The sequence below is a fragment of the Glycine max genome, chromosome 2 (genome assembly GCF_000004515.6).
Source record: "Glycine max cultivar Williams 82 chromosome 2, Glycine_max_v4.0, whole genome shotgun sequence".
In the NCBI taxonomy this organism is placed as follows: domain Eukaryota; kingdom Viridiplantae; phylum Streptophyta; class Magnoliopsida; order Fabales; family Fabaceae; genus Glycine; species Glycine max.
Genome location: NC_016089.4, coordinates 6,119,646 through 6,135,913, shown reverse-complemented (window position 1 = coordinate 6,135,913; position 16,268 = coordinate 6,119,646). Strand labels below are relative to the sequence as shown.

The window sequence follows — 16,268 nt, the reverse complement described above, 5'->3', positions numbered from 1 at the left end:
GTCTTATAAGCATGTAATTTTAGAGCTGAAAAATAAAAAATAAAACAAAAAAACAAATTGAGTTTCTCAGGAGCTAAGATAATAAATTCAGGACACTGAAGTAGTGGAAAGGACTTAGGCCCAAGCAAGGGCTTTAGACCTCAAAAAAAAGGTCCTAAAATTTTTGTTCTAATATACCTCAAATTTTTTTTATTGTAAAATCATATTTGAAAATAAATTTTAATTAAAATATTATAAGTAATTGTTAATCTTTTTAATGGTACCTTAAGTAACAATTAATGAGCAGAACTTTTCACCAATATCATAATTTTGTTTAACAAAAAAAAGAGATTTAGTAGTTAATAACTAAAAAATCTAAAAACTTTTCTTTTATTTTATGAGTAAATAAAAGATCTCATTCTTAAAATTACTTTAGGTCTGAGTCCTTGAGTCGCCTTTGGTAATGGATCAACAAGACAACACAAAGACACAATAATTACAGTGTAATCTCTGAAAAACTAATAAGCAAAAAGAATCAAACACTTCTTAACATCAAATTTATCAGAATAATCAAAGGCATGACAATATATATGGTTTGACACCTCTGTTTGGTTGAAAGCACTGCCCCTTTAGTGTGAAACACATGCCACATGTTCCTCTATAGTAAAAGGTGCCTATATAACTTGCTAAAATAGTTAGAATACTAAAAATCAACAAGCTGGTGGGCTTCGAAATAGCTATATTCAACTGAATCTAATGATTATTCCATTTTTTTTTTGTTCCCCTTAAGTATCCTATCCTCTACAAGAGGCAAACTTTTATCAAGACACTAAATATGGACCCCCTCTTAGCAGAGTTTTGAACATTGGTTCGTTACATTGTGAGGGATAAATTGGAAGAAACAGGTGTTGATGTTTCAAAACTTCTTAGCAAGGATGAATACCTTTTAAGTTTTTTTGAGTGAGGCTAGCATTATTGCTGGTGTGAAATATGATACAGCATTTTCTCCACTTACCAAAAAGAAACAAATCAGTCTATGTGACTCCTAAGAATTTATTGAAGTTTTTTTTTATCAACCTATGAGAGAATGCCCCTAAGCATAGTCCTGAAGAAAACCCAGTTTGGGTAAAAGAAAAAATAAAAATGCAACTTACTTGAGAAAGCAATAGAATATCTGAAGAGTGGTAACAAGACGAAGAAGGTGGCATTAGAGTTGAGGAAGAAGGTCTTACCTTGTTTGTTGTCTTTGAAATAGGAAAAGTTGGTGACTTGGCAAGCAAGATAGAAAAAGTGAGTGAGGAGCGTTGGGAGAACATGGCATAGGCAATAGGCAAGATAGAAAAAGTGAGGAAGAAGGTCTTAAAAATCAGATTCAATTTTATGTGTAAAAATAATAAATATTTTTAAAAATTACTATTTATTAAAAATTAAATATTTAAATAATTATAAAAAAAACACCCCTTGAATAGATTTTTAAATCCGTCCCCAATGACCATATAATGAATTATGCGAGAGCATTATCGATTATATGATCCTTACAGAGTCTTATTTATTTAGTAGAGGAAACAAAACAAGGGGTCACTATGTAACGATGCAAGCAAGTTTTTTTTTTATTTTTCTATTCTTCTCATTTCAGAGTAGAAATGTTGCAGAATGTGATCGACTCATTTTTCTTTTTACTCTATTTCGGTGTTGCTAGATGACTGAGTATTTATTTCGTAACAAACACAACATAATAATGAAATTCAAGTACAAACTTCCTATTTTATTCCCACCAAAATATTATTCAACCATTCTAAAATACAATATCCCTATTTTATTCGAAGTAATCATCTCTTCTTCTACTTAATTATTTCTCATTTAATTAATTAATATTTGGAAAGAGAATGATAATTAATTAAAGCTCACTTTAAATACAAAACAAACTATTAAAATAACTTTTATTTTTTTATTTGTAATTTTCATATAAAAGAAAATTTTCTAGATAATTTAAATGAAATAGATAATTTAAAAATTACTTTCATCTAACATATATGATATATATTCAAATATAAAATTTATTTATTTTTGACAAAAAATATATAACTTATTTAAATAATCAATTATTATAATGGTCTTTTTACAGCTAATCCAAAATGATTATTATTGTCCTTTTATTTTATCAAAATCGGCAAGAAGGATTATCATGATAAATAATTATAACTTAATAACTGAATTGATATTTGATACCAGTTATCACCAACAAGAAAAATGATACCAGTGATACTATAAATCTCTGCTAAATAATGTAAATATATTAAACACTGAGTATGGATTTAAAAATCCCTTCTTAAACATATTTTTAACCAACAAATAATAGGTATATATAGTAGTGTGAACATGCATATATTCGTGGAAGAGATATCTCCCTGAGTCCTTCTCTTTACTATATGTATACGAGACATGAGTGTTTGTCACATTCCTTGTTCTTATTCCTTCTCGTTAACGAAAGGAATCAAAGTTCGCTTTAAACACATGAAAGACTCAAGAAAAGTATAGCATTAGCGAGATACTTAAGAATTATCCGTCATGCATGATGCAACCTTAATTAATAACTATCGAGCAATCGAGACTTAATGCATAATTACATAGTAGATATATAACTAGTTAATCATGTCTTTCAAAAAAATATAACTAATTAATCATCGATGATGATGCACGCATGTAGAGGACCCATTCTCATAGATTTCTTTTTTTTTTTAATATGTAGAAAGCAAAAATAAGTATAAAAAATTATAATCATGTGATAAAATTAGTTGAAAAGTTAAATGAAAATTGAAAAAATAATTAGAAATTAAAAAACTAACTTATTAAATTAGAAGTGTTCGATAAAGACTAATTAAAGTAGTTGAAAAGTGTAAAATGATAAAATAATAATATCATGACTTATTTTTAAAAAATAACATGAAAATCAATAAATATATCAAGGATAAAAGTAAAATAAAATTTAAAAATTAATGTTTTAAAAAATATTACTTCAAATATATTTAAAAAAAACACTAAAAATTATTGAAAAGCTACTAAAAAACTTGTTTGAATTTTTCAACTAGTAAAAAAAATTAAACCAACTTAAATATTTTCCCAAACATAGTCAATAATTTATGTACCTCATTCAACTAATTTATTTTGATGTCTTGGTATTTATTTCTTAGAATATTTTAATCACAACTTGTTAATTATTTAATCTTGAAGATATGCTATTCATGTATTATTACTTCTGCATGTTTATTATTTACCATTAAGGTGAGTTTCTATTTAGATCCACCTAGTGCATAAGATAAAAAAGGGTTTAAAATAAATAAAAAAAATGTTTAGAAAATAAACAATTTTTTATATATCATTAATAGAAAAATTCTTTATTATACTTTTTTTTATTTCCTTAACTTCTTAAACATACATGCACTTAATGCATAAGATATTAAAAAAACTTAAATTACTCATTTCGTCTCTATAGTTTTACGATTCTTATCTTTTTTGTTTCTATAGTTTAAAAGTGATTTTTTTAGTACTATAGTTTATATTTTAATTCTCTTTTAGTCCTTATAGTTTTAAAAATGGTTTTTTTAATCTTTATAATTTGTATTTTAATTCTCTTTTAGTCCCTATAGTTTGAAAGTGGTCAAAGTCCCTATATTTTATATTTTAATTTCATTTTAGTCTTTACCATCAAAATATGAATAATATTATCAATTACAATTAACTAAAAAAATATGAGCAAGTAATTCGTAATTAATTTATTGTAAGATAATTTGTAATAAAAAATAATTGATAATTTATAATTAATTTGTAATTAATTATTTTTATATTTTTTAGTAAGAACTAAAAAGTAATTAAAATACAAAATGATAGGGACTAAAAATATTCATTTCAAACTATAGGAACTAAAAGAAAATTAAAATACAAATAACTAAAAAAACATTTTTAAACTACAGGAGTTAAAAAAGAATTAAAATATAAAATATAGGACTAAAAAAATTACTTTCAAACTATAGGAACTCAAAAATAAGAATAATGAAACTATAGGGATCAAATCAATAATTTAATCTAATTTTTTTTTTTACTAATTTACTTGTGTTTTTCGGACAAATTTGTATGATACAGTAAATTCTTTTAATTATGGCACACATAACTTAATATGCAAAAATAAAGAAGCCAGAGCCCAAAAGAAGAAAATACCAAAAATAAACTATTGTGCAAAAAACAATTATTTTAATTATTTAGAATTCCACATATGCGTGTGTCATACCTAGGCGCCAACTAATATTGTGGGTTTGGTAAGTCGCATACTATATAACTAAAACAGACTATTTAAAGAATCAGTGTTTTCTATTTAACCCATCAATTTATTAAAAAAAAATTAAAAATTGTACGTGTACGATATATAGAAAAGATACTATATCAAATAGATAGTTTTTGATAGACTATATCAAGTAGATATTATATAATATATTAATTTGAATATATAAAAAAATATACGAAAACGAAAGACTGATATCACTGTATTATATATTTTTTTAAAAGATATCGCAAATAAATAACACTACTTTTACAAAATACTCATTAAATCAACCACAACCGCAAACTCAATGTTTTGATTTGAACAATACATATGTAGCAAAGTTGGACTTGGCTTGGGAATGCATATTATACATTATTATACTTTTTAGTTTCTAAAACGCAACAGTTTTCATATAAAAAGAATAAAATGAAAATTATTACGAATACATAGAAACTATTTAATTTTAATTCTTGCTCCTTTTCTAATATATTTGATTAATTATTAATTTGACTTTTGATTTTTAATGTTTATATGTATTTTAATTTCTTGGATAGAGATATGTATTATTTTTTTAGATGTACATATTCTTATATAGAGATATATATTCTTATATACCCATTCTTATATTTTTTTTCAATCTAGTTATATGTTCACCGTGTATTCAATAAAGTAATGCAGTAAAATATGGTGATAAAACATACTGAAAAGTGCACTGTTATACATATAAATGGCAAATGGTGATACTGCAAATCCAAAAGAAAATTTAAAGCCATTCCCAAATAAGAATGTAATAATATCATGATACAACCAATCCCATCAAGTCTACAAAAGTACAGATAATTAAAACTAATTTCCCAACCCAACACGTACAAATTAACATTTTAATTTGTACACGATTTGTCTGTGATTCCCCACATGGTTTTTTTTTTTTGGACTCTTGAACAGTGGAACCTTGCTTTCTGATTCCGTACCAAACAGTTCACTAATCCAATGAAACCTCTTTTCATCATTTTTCAACAAGGGAAGAAAGAAAAAGTAAAAGAAAATGATTGCTATATTTCTGTGTGCTAATCCTTACCTAGTGAACAGGTTGTGGATACCATACGGCACATTCAACTAGTAGATATTTCACTTCTTTTTTTCATTTTTATTTTCTCCCTAACCTTTTTTTTTTCTTTTCTTTTCTTTATGTGACTCGTATAATTTTTGGCTATTTATCACTGAAATGGAAGATATTGAGGACTCATGAGTGGCTGCTTGAACATGAAGTTCCATTGTGGATTAGAGTTAGGAAAATTGCAAGAGGAACTTTGATATTTCTTTGAAGGGTATAATATCATGTTGTCCTCATGATCCATGTTTGAAAGGTGGCGTTTTGGCCTAGCCATGTTTTCCATGTGGGAAGGGTTCTTCTGAAACAAGTAGCTATTGGTGTTGTTGTTGTAGTAGTAATTTTGGGGGGTAATTTCCTGATCCAGATTCTCACAATTATTGAATAAGGCTTCACTTGGAGTAAGGTAATTATTGGAGTGGTTATTCTCAGATAAGATGGTGCTGAGCATGGAGTAATCTGTGGCATCCAAGAGGTTGGAAAAGGATAAAGATTTCTGAGACATGAGCAGTGTGGTTTGTTGAGGAGGGACAAGAGTAGTGTTGTTCTTCAAAATTGGTAAAAGGTTGTCTTTGATTTGCTCCTCTTCTTCTGCTTGATCTAATTGCTCATTGATCACTTGCAGTGTTGATGATGCTGCCTCTGTGGTTGGAGATACAGCATGTTTGGTCTTCTTGTATATCCGGCATAGAACCCAGTCATCCAACTAAACAAACAAACAAACAAAATAATATATAATTTGCTATTTAAATATTGAATCATTAATTCATATATGTATTCATCTATTTATTTATTCTTTTCTTATACACATATAGAAAATATTCCTTCAAAATAAAAAAGAGTAGAGAATAAAAGTAACAAAAGTTGTGATACGTTTTAGCTATAAAAATCATTTTTCAAAACAATATCAGAAGTCTTGAAATAGGATTGTCCTCTTTCAAAGTGAGTAAATAATTTCAGTGATTGATAAATAAAAAAGTTAATATTCTGACACATGTATAATTTATAATACATGTGTTAATTAATCTTTTCATTAGCAAGTAAGAATATATTACTTATTTTATTCTCTAAAATGAATTGTTCACTTTCCATAAATCCGATATTTCAGAGTAATATGATAGAATGAGAAATTTTTAACACTGTTTATAAATACAACTAATCAAAACATAAAAATATACTAAAGTTCCAATAAAGTTGACAATAAGATCCATGATGAAGTTTTGCATATTCTTGAATTTCTTTAGTTGTCATGCAAAATTGAAAATGTTGTTAAATAAAATACATTTATAAGTGTGTAGTGTGGGGGGACTCACCCTCATGGAGGTGTCTTTGATCCTAATGGGTCTATTGGTGTCAACAAAGCGATATTCATGCATGATCCAATTGGTCTTGACACCCTTTGGGGGTCTTCCTTTGTAGAACACCAAAGCCTTCTTCACACCAAAGTGCTCTCTAACCCCTCCTCCTGGCAGTGATGCCACTATGTTCTTATCAGTGCCTGTGGCCTTCCAATACCCTGAAGCTGCTGCCCTGTTTGGCCTTGCTCCATTTGGGTACTTCCGGTCTCTAGGACTGAAGAAGTACCACTCTTTCTCCCCAAACTCGGCCTTAGCTGTTGAAGATCCACGTACACCAAACAAAAAAACATCAATCTTCCACATCACACTCCATACAAAAAGAAGAAAATTAAGAAAATTAAAACTCTTCTAGTGCACATGAATAACACACGTCAACCTGACTTGACATGGTATATCTTAAGAGAAATTCTATGACATGATAGAAAATTTAAAGATTTTAATGCTATTATTGAAAAACTTTTCTAGAGTGTCCAATCTTTCTAAAATTAATTATATCAAAATCCATAATTTTTTTCTAGATATTAAAGCAATTCTTATCTTTATAAGTTTTAAAATATAAAAAAGAATATAGATCTTATTTAAACGTAGACAAACCTGGTAGCTCCCATGGATCAAACTTGTAGATATCAACCTCAGCTATGATGGAAACTGGCAAAGGAATAGAGGCAACCTTCTTCCTTAGGTAGTGAAGAATGAGCTCTTCATCTGTAGGGTGGAACCTAAAACCTGGTGGCAAGTTATTGGATTGTGGGGTTCCCATGATGCTTAATATAAGTAATTAACAAACAAAGAAAATAATAACAAAAAATCAAAATTAAGAATGTTTGTGTATGAGGTTGGGTTGGTGTTTAGTGAAAAATGAGCACACAAAGACACAAAGCCAAATCTTGGGAGTTGAGAGAGGATTGGAATTTTTTTTGGGGGTGTGAAGAGGGTAAGGCCTTTTATGGCTGTTGGGGGGGATGATGAAGGACTAGGAAAAGCAACTGCAAGATTTTCCAAAGTAGGGTCCATTTTTTAGAGAGAGATGTGCTGGCTGGCCAAAGCTTGATAGAGAGAGAAAGAGGGACACTTTGGCACACCAATGAACCCTATTGGCTTGTTCTACCAAATAAGTCACACTTCTATTTTGTCGTTTCTAGCAAATCTATGACCTCTAAAAAATGTGGCTTGTTTGTGATAGTGGCGGGTTAGTGACATAATCATCATTGAGATAAGCTTGTGACACGTGTCCACCAAACTCAAGGTAGAAATGATTGGTGGGTGGCACCTTCTCTCTGCAGTAATTCTTAGGAAATAGTTGCGCACCTACCTATTCAGGACCGTTTATTATAAGGTAGGATAAAATTGATTTTATTAAAACTAATTTTAATACTGTAATTAAATGCAATTGAGACATATGTACTATATATAGTTTAGAGAATAGTATCACAACGGTTAATTTAATTGCTTGGATTGGAAATCGGTTAGATTATTTAGAAAATTTTATTTAACTGAATTTTCTTATAATTTTATATCAAACTATTATTTAATATATCATAAAAGTTTGTAAATATATATTTAAGTTTTATTGATTCAACCCTAATTTAATTACATTTGAATTGATGATTAATCTTGAACAAATAATTTTTTTTGCCTTAATTATCCACCTGATTTTAAAAATATTAAATACTTCGTCAATTTCATTTTTATGACGTTTTATCAAAAAATTAAAATTATTTGTCATTTTGGAAAATTAATGAAGCATTGCTTTTTTTTTTCTCATGAAGTATTTATCTTCGATCAGTGAAAATAGTTGTTATTATGTTGTAAATGAGAAAATGGAAACATACCAGATCAAGATTTTTGCCATATAATTTTTTACCACTGACCAACTTTTTTTTGGTTGGAACCCTACAAGTATTATCAATTGGATGCATTACATGAATCCAGTTAATCGCCCAAAAAGTGTGTGCATTTTTTTTTAGTTTTCATAGCAAAAATATTATATATATATATATATATATATATATATATATATATATATATATATATATATATATATATATATATATATATATATATATATATATATATATATACTATCAAAATCTTAAACGAAAACGATATTCTTCAATCAAACCAAATGAATTGGTCCAGATGGCATTCATGGAACTAGAATGGAGTATAATCCAATTTTGTGATTACTGAATTGTTGTCACTTTATTACAAAGCCACATATCCCCATAAACTCAAAAATATCATGAGTAGTTTCAAGTGGTTTAAAAAAACTACTTGGTTGACTGCTCAATATTTTTGCTTAATTATTAGAAAGGAAAGTTTTATTATTGCTCAAATTATGATGCACAAGTAATTAAAAGCTTACACATCATGGTCTCCTTCTGGATAAATTAAAGTGATGTTTCTCAATATTTTTTAGCCTAATTATTAAGAATTAATGGAAATTCGCAAGGATTTTCAAATCTATATATGATTTGAATATAGTTTATTTACGTGATACAATACCTTACTTTTTTTTGAAGTCTGACATCAAAAGTCTATCTCAAAAGCTGATTTTATAATAAAATATTTTGAATAAGTAAAAATTCTTACTCTAAATGAGCTAATTAATTGGCTTAAACTTATATGAAGAAAATCAATAGACTTAAACCTTTAAATAAATTAATAAGTATGTAATTTTCAAAATTTTAATAAAAAACTAATAATAATAATATATACTTAATAAACCAATTTATTATGCTTAATTTTTTTAATTGACCTAAATTCTTACTTATTTTTAACTAATAAATATATTTTTAAATCAATGACTTGGTAAAAGCATTTATATTTTTTTTGTAAATTATGAGAGACATAGTAAAAATAACTCTCTACGTATACTTAACAAATAATACAATATATTTTAAAAAATAATTTTTACATACTGAAAAAAAAACTTATTCTAACTTATTCAATAAATGAGTAGTAAAATAAAATCTAATGCAAATTAGCATTTAAACCTAGAGTTGGTTGCCTGACCTAGTTTCTCATTAATTTGTAGAACAATTAGCTATCTTATTCCCTAGTTCTTTTAATTTCCTCCATATCTTCGGCTAAAATCAACAAAGTTATTTATTATATATCTCTTGATTTCTGTTCTTGTTGATTTCTGACAAGTTCCGATTGAGCTGTCTAGTCCTTTTTTCTAAGTGAAATCTCTGATCTTTGGTGTTAACGTGGAAATGTATATGTGAAAAGAGATCTGATGAGCAAGTCAGTGGTGCTCAGAGGTATTTATGGGTCTATCACTAGGATCAGTAAAACTACCTCAAAATATCTCCCCAAATCTATATATACACGTTCCAAGTAAGTTGAGAAGGTTGTGTCATACTCAAAGTCACCTTAGTCAACCACTCCTCTATGTGTTGTGCCAAGTTTTTAGGAAATCGTTGGGGTCCAACATGTGCCAAGTACGTATTGGGTTCGTGGTCCGCACGTTGGGTTATAGGGGCCATCACGTAGGTGGAAATGGTACAGTTCCATTAAAACCTCTGATACGACATATCAAATTTCTGAGACCATATATGCATGCATGCATGCATGCTTCGCCTAATTCTCATTCCTACAAATGGTGTGAACGTGTTCCTTGTTTTGTTGTTCACTGTCTGGGTTCATCTCGATCCACAGTCGGTGACATTAATTGCTTCTACTAAGTGAATTGAAAGTTGAAACTCAGTTTTATGTCCTTTTTTTCTCCCAGAAAATATAACATACCGAACTTGCCGGGTTGGTGGCAAGTGCATCTGACCAAATTTGAATGCATGAATGAGTTAATTATTGGGTTCTACTCTCTTCGTGTTAAGATAGTGTATTCTTAAAAAAGTGTTAAAACCGTAGTTAAGATTTTTTATTTTTCAATGAAACTTATATTTCATTCAGAGTTTACTAATATTTAAAATATCATGTTCAATAATGTGTTTTGCGAAAATCAAACTTGTATAATTTCTCTTTTACAAGTTTAACGCGCAGTTGTCAATTAAATCATACTGTATATTAGTAATATATTGTCGTGTTGCAAAAATTAGAAGTTATTAATTTTTAAAAAATAAACCTATATAATATAATTATAATACTCCCTTAATATTCTTTTGTTTATTTTAGTATATATATATAAGGAGATATAAAGTGAACAAAGGTTATGTCTTTTTATTTTCCTAAAATACTTAGAAAAAATAATTTGAAATAATTTCACACTTTGAAAATGCAATTATGTTAAAATGTCTTTCTAAAAAAACGGTCATGGTTATCCACAACTCTTTGACTGAATCAATAATTATTCTTCAAAGATGCTTTTTTCGAACTAAGCTGTCTCCATATATACTATTTTGGGTATTTTTGAATGCACACGTTTGTTTCACTATTGGACTATTGTATCAACTGTGAAGTCAGAAGAAGCACCTAATGCTTGGATTTTGATTTCTAAAAGGACCATTGCTTTCATTCACATAAAAAATAGCACTGATATAAGTTATATGCTCACATTACATTGTATATAGACTTTATATTATTTTAATATTACTTCATAGAATTTAAGCATAAAAAATATTTCTGAGCGTTTCCTTCAATAATTAGGGAAATTCATTCTAGAATTCAAATAAAATTGGAAAAAAGAAGAAGAAATGCAAGGTAATTGAACTCTTCATTTAAGGGTAGCTTCCACATTTTGAAGATTGTGAGAGTTTGTAAAAACTAAAAAATAATAATTTTTTATTTTTAACATTCTTTTCTATTTTATTTTCTTTATTTTTTCATTGCATTACCTATGACTATCCACATATTTTCTTTTCCTTGCTTTTCTATTTTTTCTTTCCCACTCTTTGATGGAATGTGAGAAAATCATCAGTTTAATTTTCATGTTAGTTAAAAAAATGTTGTGCTAAATAATAAAACAATGGCAATAAATATCTTAAAGACAAAACTGGATAATATTGTTAATTAAATTAATAGTAGAATCTCACTTTTTATTAGAAAAAAGAATTATTATAGTACTAGAGCCTCACTTTAAATTGGATAATTAATATTGTAGAATTTAATAAAGAGAATATATTAGATGTGGGGTAACCTTATTGCTAAAGATAAAGAAAGGGTAAGAAAATTATATATATGCAAAAACTATTAATTAAGAATATTGGATTTAGAAGATTTGTTGTGACCGAATATGTTCCTTACTTTACATGTTTCATTTTTATATATTGGTGGATACACACACAACCCTAGCTTGTTGGTTTTTCTTCCCGTGTAGTCCGGTAACATTAATTTTTCGTTCACAAAGAAGAAAAAAGAACTACACGACAACAGATAAACAATAAAAAATACATGTCTTACATTATTGAAAGGAATGTCAAAGCATCCAGTTGAATATCTTTGATTCAAAATTTAACAAGTTAGCTTGTATATTTAAACTACTAGTTGTTATAGATATATGTATATTTTACAATAAATAATTGATAAGGAATATAACTCAATTGATTGAATATCATGCGTCACAATCAAAATTGTTATAAAATTCTTTGGTACTTTTTATTCCTACTACTTGTAGTTGCTAGAATAAATAAATATCAAATAAGTTTTTACTAAAGGAAGACAGCAACTAGCAAATCAGTTTATAGTATGTTAAAATAATAATTGGATACATGAATTTGGTGGAAAAGATAGCAAAACCTCTTTCACTCAAAATCTACACTACATTCTCTTTATCTAAAAAGAATTGGAGTGGATAGAGCTCATAATATGCGAGCTAGCAAGTACGACCATTCTAAAGTTTCAACTTTGTGTGGACTGTGCACCATGAGAATGAGATTTAATTTGCTTAAAGCTTAATTGCATATCAATTGTTAGTCGCTTTCCTTAGCGTCCACGCTGGCTATTAAAGTTGCAATCCATATTATCTAAACGGACAAGAACCAAGACAAGTATTCATTAAATACTCATAAAGTCCCGAGTGATATTAAATAACTTTTTATATGTCTATTTTAAAAGTAACACAAGAATTAAGAATATAATTGAAATCCTGATTGATATTAAAATTATTTTTATCTTCTCAACACCATATTCATTATTGATCATTTCTCTAAATGTGAATTGTCTTAAATTTTTAAAAGAATAGGATAAATAATAATTTTTTTAACTATTATAATTAAAACCTTTAATTCCTTAAAAAATCATTGAGATATCTCACAAATTTTGATCTTTTAAATATTTTATAAAATTAATCTTCCGTACAAAATTTAGACTCACTTACCCTTCAATTAGAAGTTACACCAGAGAACTAAAAAGAAAATTTTAAAATTAGTGAGACTTACACATTTATTATACTATTTTAATTTAAATATTTATTCTCAATTTTATTTGATTCCTTTCTACTCCATTATACTAAACAAGGGCTCAAAGTTTCCCAATTTTCACTTCTCCTCCAAGATGTATAAACATAGACGAATAATAAATATGAAAATGACACTTAATTTAAATTTTGGATATACATCAAATATTCAAATGCCTCAGACCCTGATTCGTTCTCACTCTTCTTGTCCATCTCTACACGACTTCGGGCAACATGAAAAGAATTCCTTCGATGAAACAGTGAGTTTGTTAGAAAGTTTGACTGTATCACATTCTGAAAATTATATGCTCCAAACTAGTCAAGGGACATATATGGGCACCGTTCCAATTCCAATTAATAATCGAAATTCATGGTATTAGGTTAGTCCAATCAGCCTTAAAATCTTGACCTTCCACACTCATGTAGTTTTCCACGTGCACCTTACCTAATCCAAAGAAAGAATCGCACTTATCCCTTGTCAAAGTACCTTTGCAGCTAGCAGTGTTCTTACTTCTTGTTTTCGAATTACATAATAGTATTATACAACAATAAAACTGTGTAAAAAAAAAAAAGAATTATCTGACGTAACTCTTACATCAAGCAAATGAGTAATAATTACGTAATATAAGTTTTTTAGTTGGATCAAAATTGTGAAAAATATTAATTAGTTTTTAAAAAATTAGTGAGATAATTCTTTGAGAAGGTTCCATTGCTGTAACGATTAATGCATCCTGCCTATAGCCTTAAACTATTGCAATGTAACTTCATTCTTTTATCCACATGGGGCACGAATTTTCGTTTAGATAATAGATATGTTCAGTAAAATTTATGAGAAAATAATACATATACTTAGAGGGTAAAAGATTTTATATAAACTACTGTATACTTTTATAATAATTAAGGATATAAAATTAGTATTATTTTAAATTTAAATATCTTTTGATCCTTATAGTTATAATTACTTTTCATTTTATTCACTATAGTTTAAAACTTATCAATCTAGTCCCTGTAGTTGCAAAAACGTAGAAGATGTGAAACTTAATATGCATTATGAAGTATACATTATACAATTAACAGATAAGAACTTATGCAATTCACAATATGCATTATGTAGTCGATCAACAAATAAATGCATTATATAATACACAATATTCATTATCCAGATAAATACCAACAATCACAATATGTTTCAAAATTTTAGTCCTTGTAGTTATTTTTTCCAACAGTACCCCTATATATGATTAAGAGAATAAAGTAATATTTGCATTGAAAAGAGACACCAACCATTAAAAATAACATTTTTTGTTTTCTTCAATTCATACTAACCAAATCTTACTGTTATTTATTAATGTAAGTAGTTGAAAAAATATGAGAATTTGTAGAATAATTTATGACATATCAGTTGAAAAAATGAGAATATTTGAGTCTATATTTATATCAATTAAGTATTTCTTAATTTGGGTGCCATAACATAACTTTAAAGACTTTTCCCAAAAAAAAAAAAAAAATTAAAAACTATTTTGAAATTGAAGGAATAAAAAAAATAAACATAACTAAGGTAAGACGTACGAATGTTCAAATTCAAATTGATCCAAAATAAAAATTAAAAATCGCTCAAAAAAGTTGAATATAAACCAAATTGATTTTTTTGAATTTGTTTGGATGATGTTTTTCTCAAATTTTATAATGTTATGTATATGAAACTTATATAATATATATTACTTTTTTTTCCAACAACTTTTTAAATATATACTTGATTTAAAATAGATGAAATATTACATATTTTTATTATAGAAGGTTAAGCATATTAATAAGTTTCATAGATTGTTATTAACAATTTTTTTAATGTAATTGTATTTAAAATATGAAAAAAATATATATATTTTAATGAAATAATATTTTAATAAAAAACAAATTGAACCAAACTATAAAATATTTGTTTGGTTTGATTTAGATTTTATTTTAAATGACAACCAAACCAAATCAAATCGTGCATGTTTTTTAATTTTGGATTGGATAACTTTTCGATAAAAAAATCAAATCAATCAAGTCACAACCACCCCTAATTATATGTGTATCAAATCAATCAAGTCACAAACACCCGTAATTATATGTGTAGTCCCTTAGCATTGTCCCAACAAATTAATTATGAGTTTGACAAGTGATGAAAACAATATTCCCTTCACATAAAAAATGTTGATGTTTTAGCTTTTTTTTCCCTCTAAAACTATTGTTATTTTACATATTTCAAGAATTCAAGTCTTGTTATTTAGTTTCTTTCACATATACCCTTATTTAACATGAGTTAGACAATTATGATATATTCTACAACTAGTCCCACCATAGACATTAAATAAGAGTATTTTAGACTAAGTATATGTAATTTGTGAGTACATTAAATATTTCTTAAAATATGTGTATTAATCTTAGACATCAATAATTTTGGTCGGAAAGGAGTAATTACTCCAAACATTTGCAAGTTCCAAGCTTATTTCTTTAGGTCCCTTTCACTTTTCAAGTTTAACTTTTGTGGCAACCTATCTTTCAATAAGATCCAATAGGCTTTTTCAAGAGCATGGCAAGTCTGGGCAAGAAATAAGAAGGAAAAGAGGGATTAACTAGAGGTTTAGTCATATTTCACATGCATCCTCTCCTTTTTCTCACATTACTTTGGCCTCCCCTCCCATAACCCCTTTAACTAATGTTTCCATCTTTTTTGTCAAATCCAAAAATGCACTCTCTCTATTTCCAACAAACCTATGGAACAACGTCCGCTGTCGGGAACCACTAAGCATGCTACTCAGTCGTTGCTGCCATCGACGTTCCAGCAAAAGCCACGTCGCATAAGAGTAGAGGGTGTTTGTTTCAATCTAAGAGGAGGTTTAGAAACAAAATCCTTTGAAGGAGGGGAAAGAAATAATGTATCCATTTATGTCTTCTTTGCTTCTAGTTTTTGAGTTCTTGATTGCTCTGGAATTATGTATCCATTTATTTAATATAAATTTTGAAGCTAGTTTTAATTTTCTTGTAGCAATTTCTTTTAAAAAATTGATGCTGCTTCTTACAAAATTGTTGGTAAAGTTTCTTGGAAATTTTCATTGACTGCAAAATGATTTTGGTTAAGGGGCTTAATGAAGATGAGGTGGG

General features: G+C 27.7%; 1 protein-coding gene across 1 annotated transcript; it reads right to left on the bottom strand.

Moving 5' to 3' along the window:
* Positions 1–4,995: 4,995 nt before the first annotated feature.
* On the bottom strand, positions 4,996–7,713 carry LOC100806421 (NAC domain-containing protein 2). The gene is made up of 3 exons (XM_003518141.5): positions 7,361–7,713; positions 6,722–7,020; positions 4,996–6,114 (listed from the first exon to the last, which is right to left on the bottom strand). Exons 1-3 carry the CDS (start codon positions 7,524–7,526, stop codon positions 5,515–5,517), a joined length of 1,065 nt encoding a protein of 354 aa, XP_003518189.1. The 5' UTR covers positions 7,527–7,713; the 3' UTR covers positions 4,996–5,514.
* Between the last annotated feature and the right edge of the window lie 8,555 nt (positions 7,714–16,268).

Bases quoted from the DNA above. Each gene is read 5' to 3' on its own strand.
- LOC100806421 (XM_003518141.5), bottom strand. From the start codon at position 7,526: ATGGGAACCCCACAATCCAATAACTTGCCACCAGGTTTTAGGTTCCAC. The intron at 7,021-7,360 runs GTTTGTCTACGT...GATCTTCAACAG, and splicing joins TGATCCATGGGAGCTACCAG to CTAAGGCCGAGTTTGGGGAG. The intron at 6,115-6,721 runs GTGAGTCCCCCC...TTGTTTGTTTAG, and splicing joins TCAAAGACACCTCCATGAGG to TTGGATGACTGGGTTCTATG.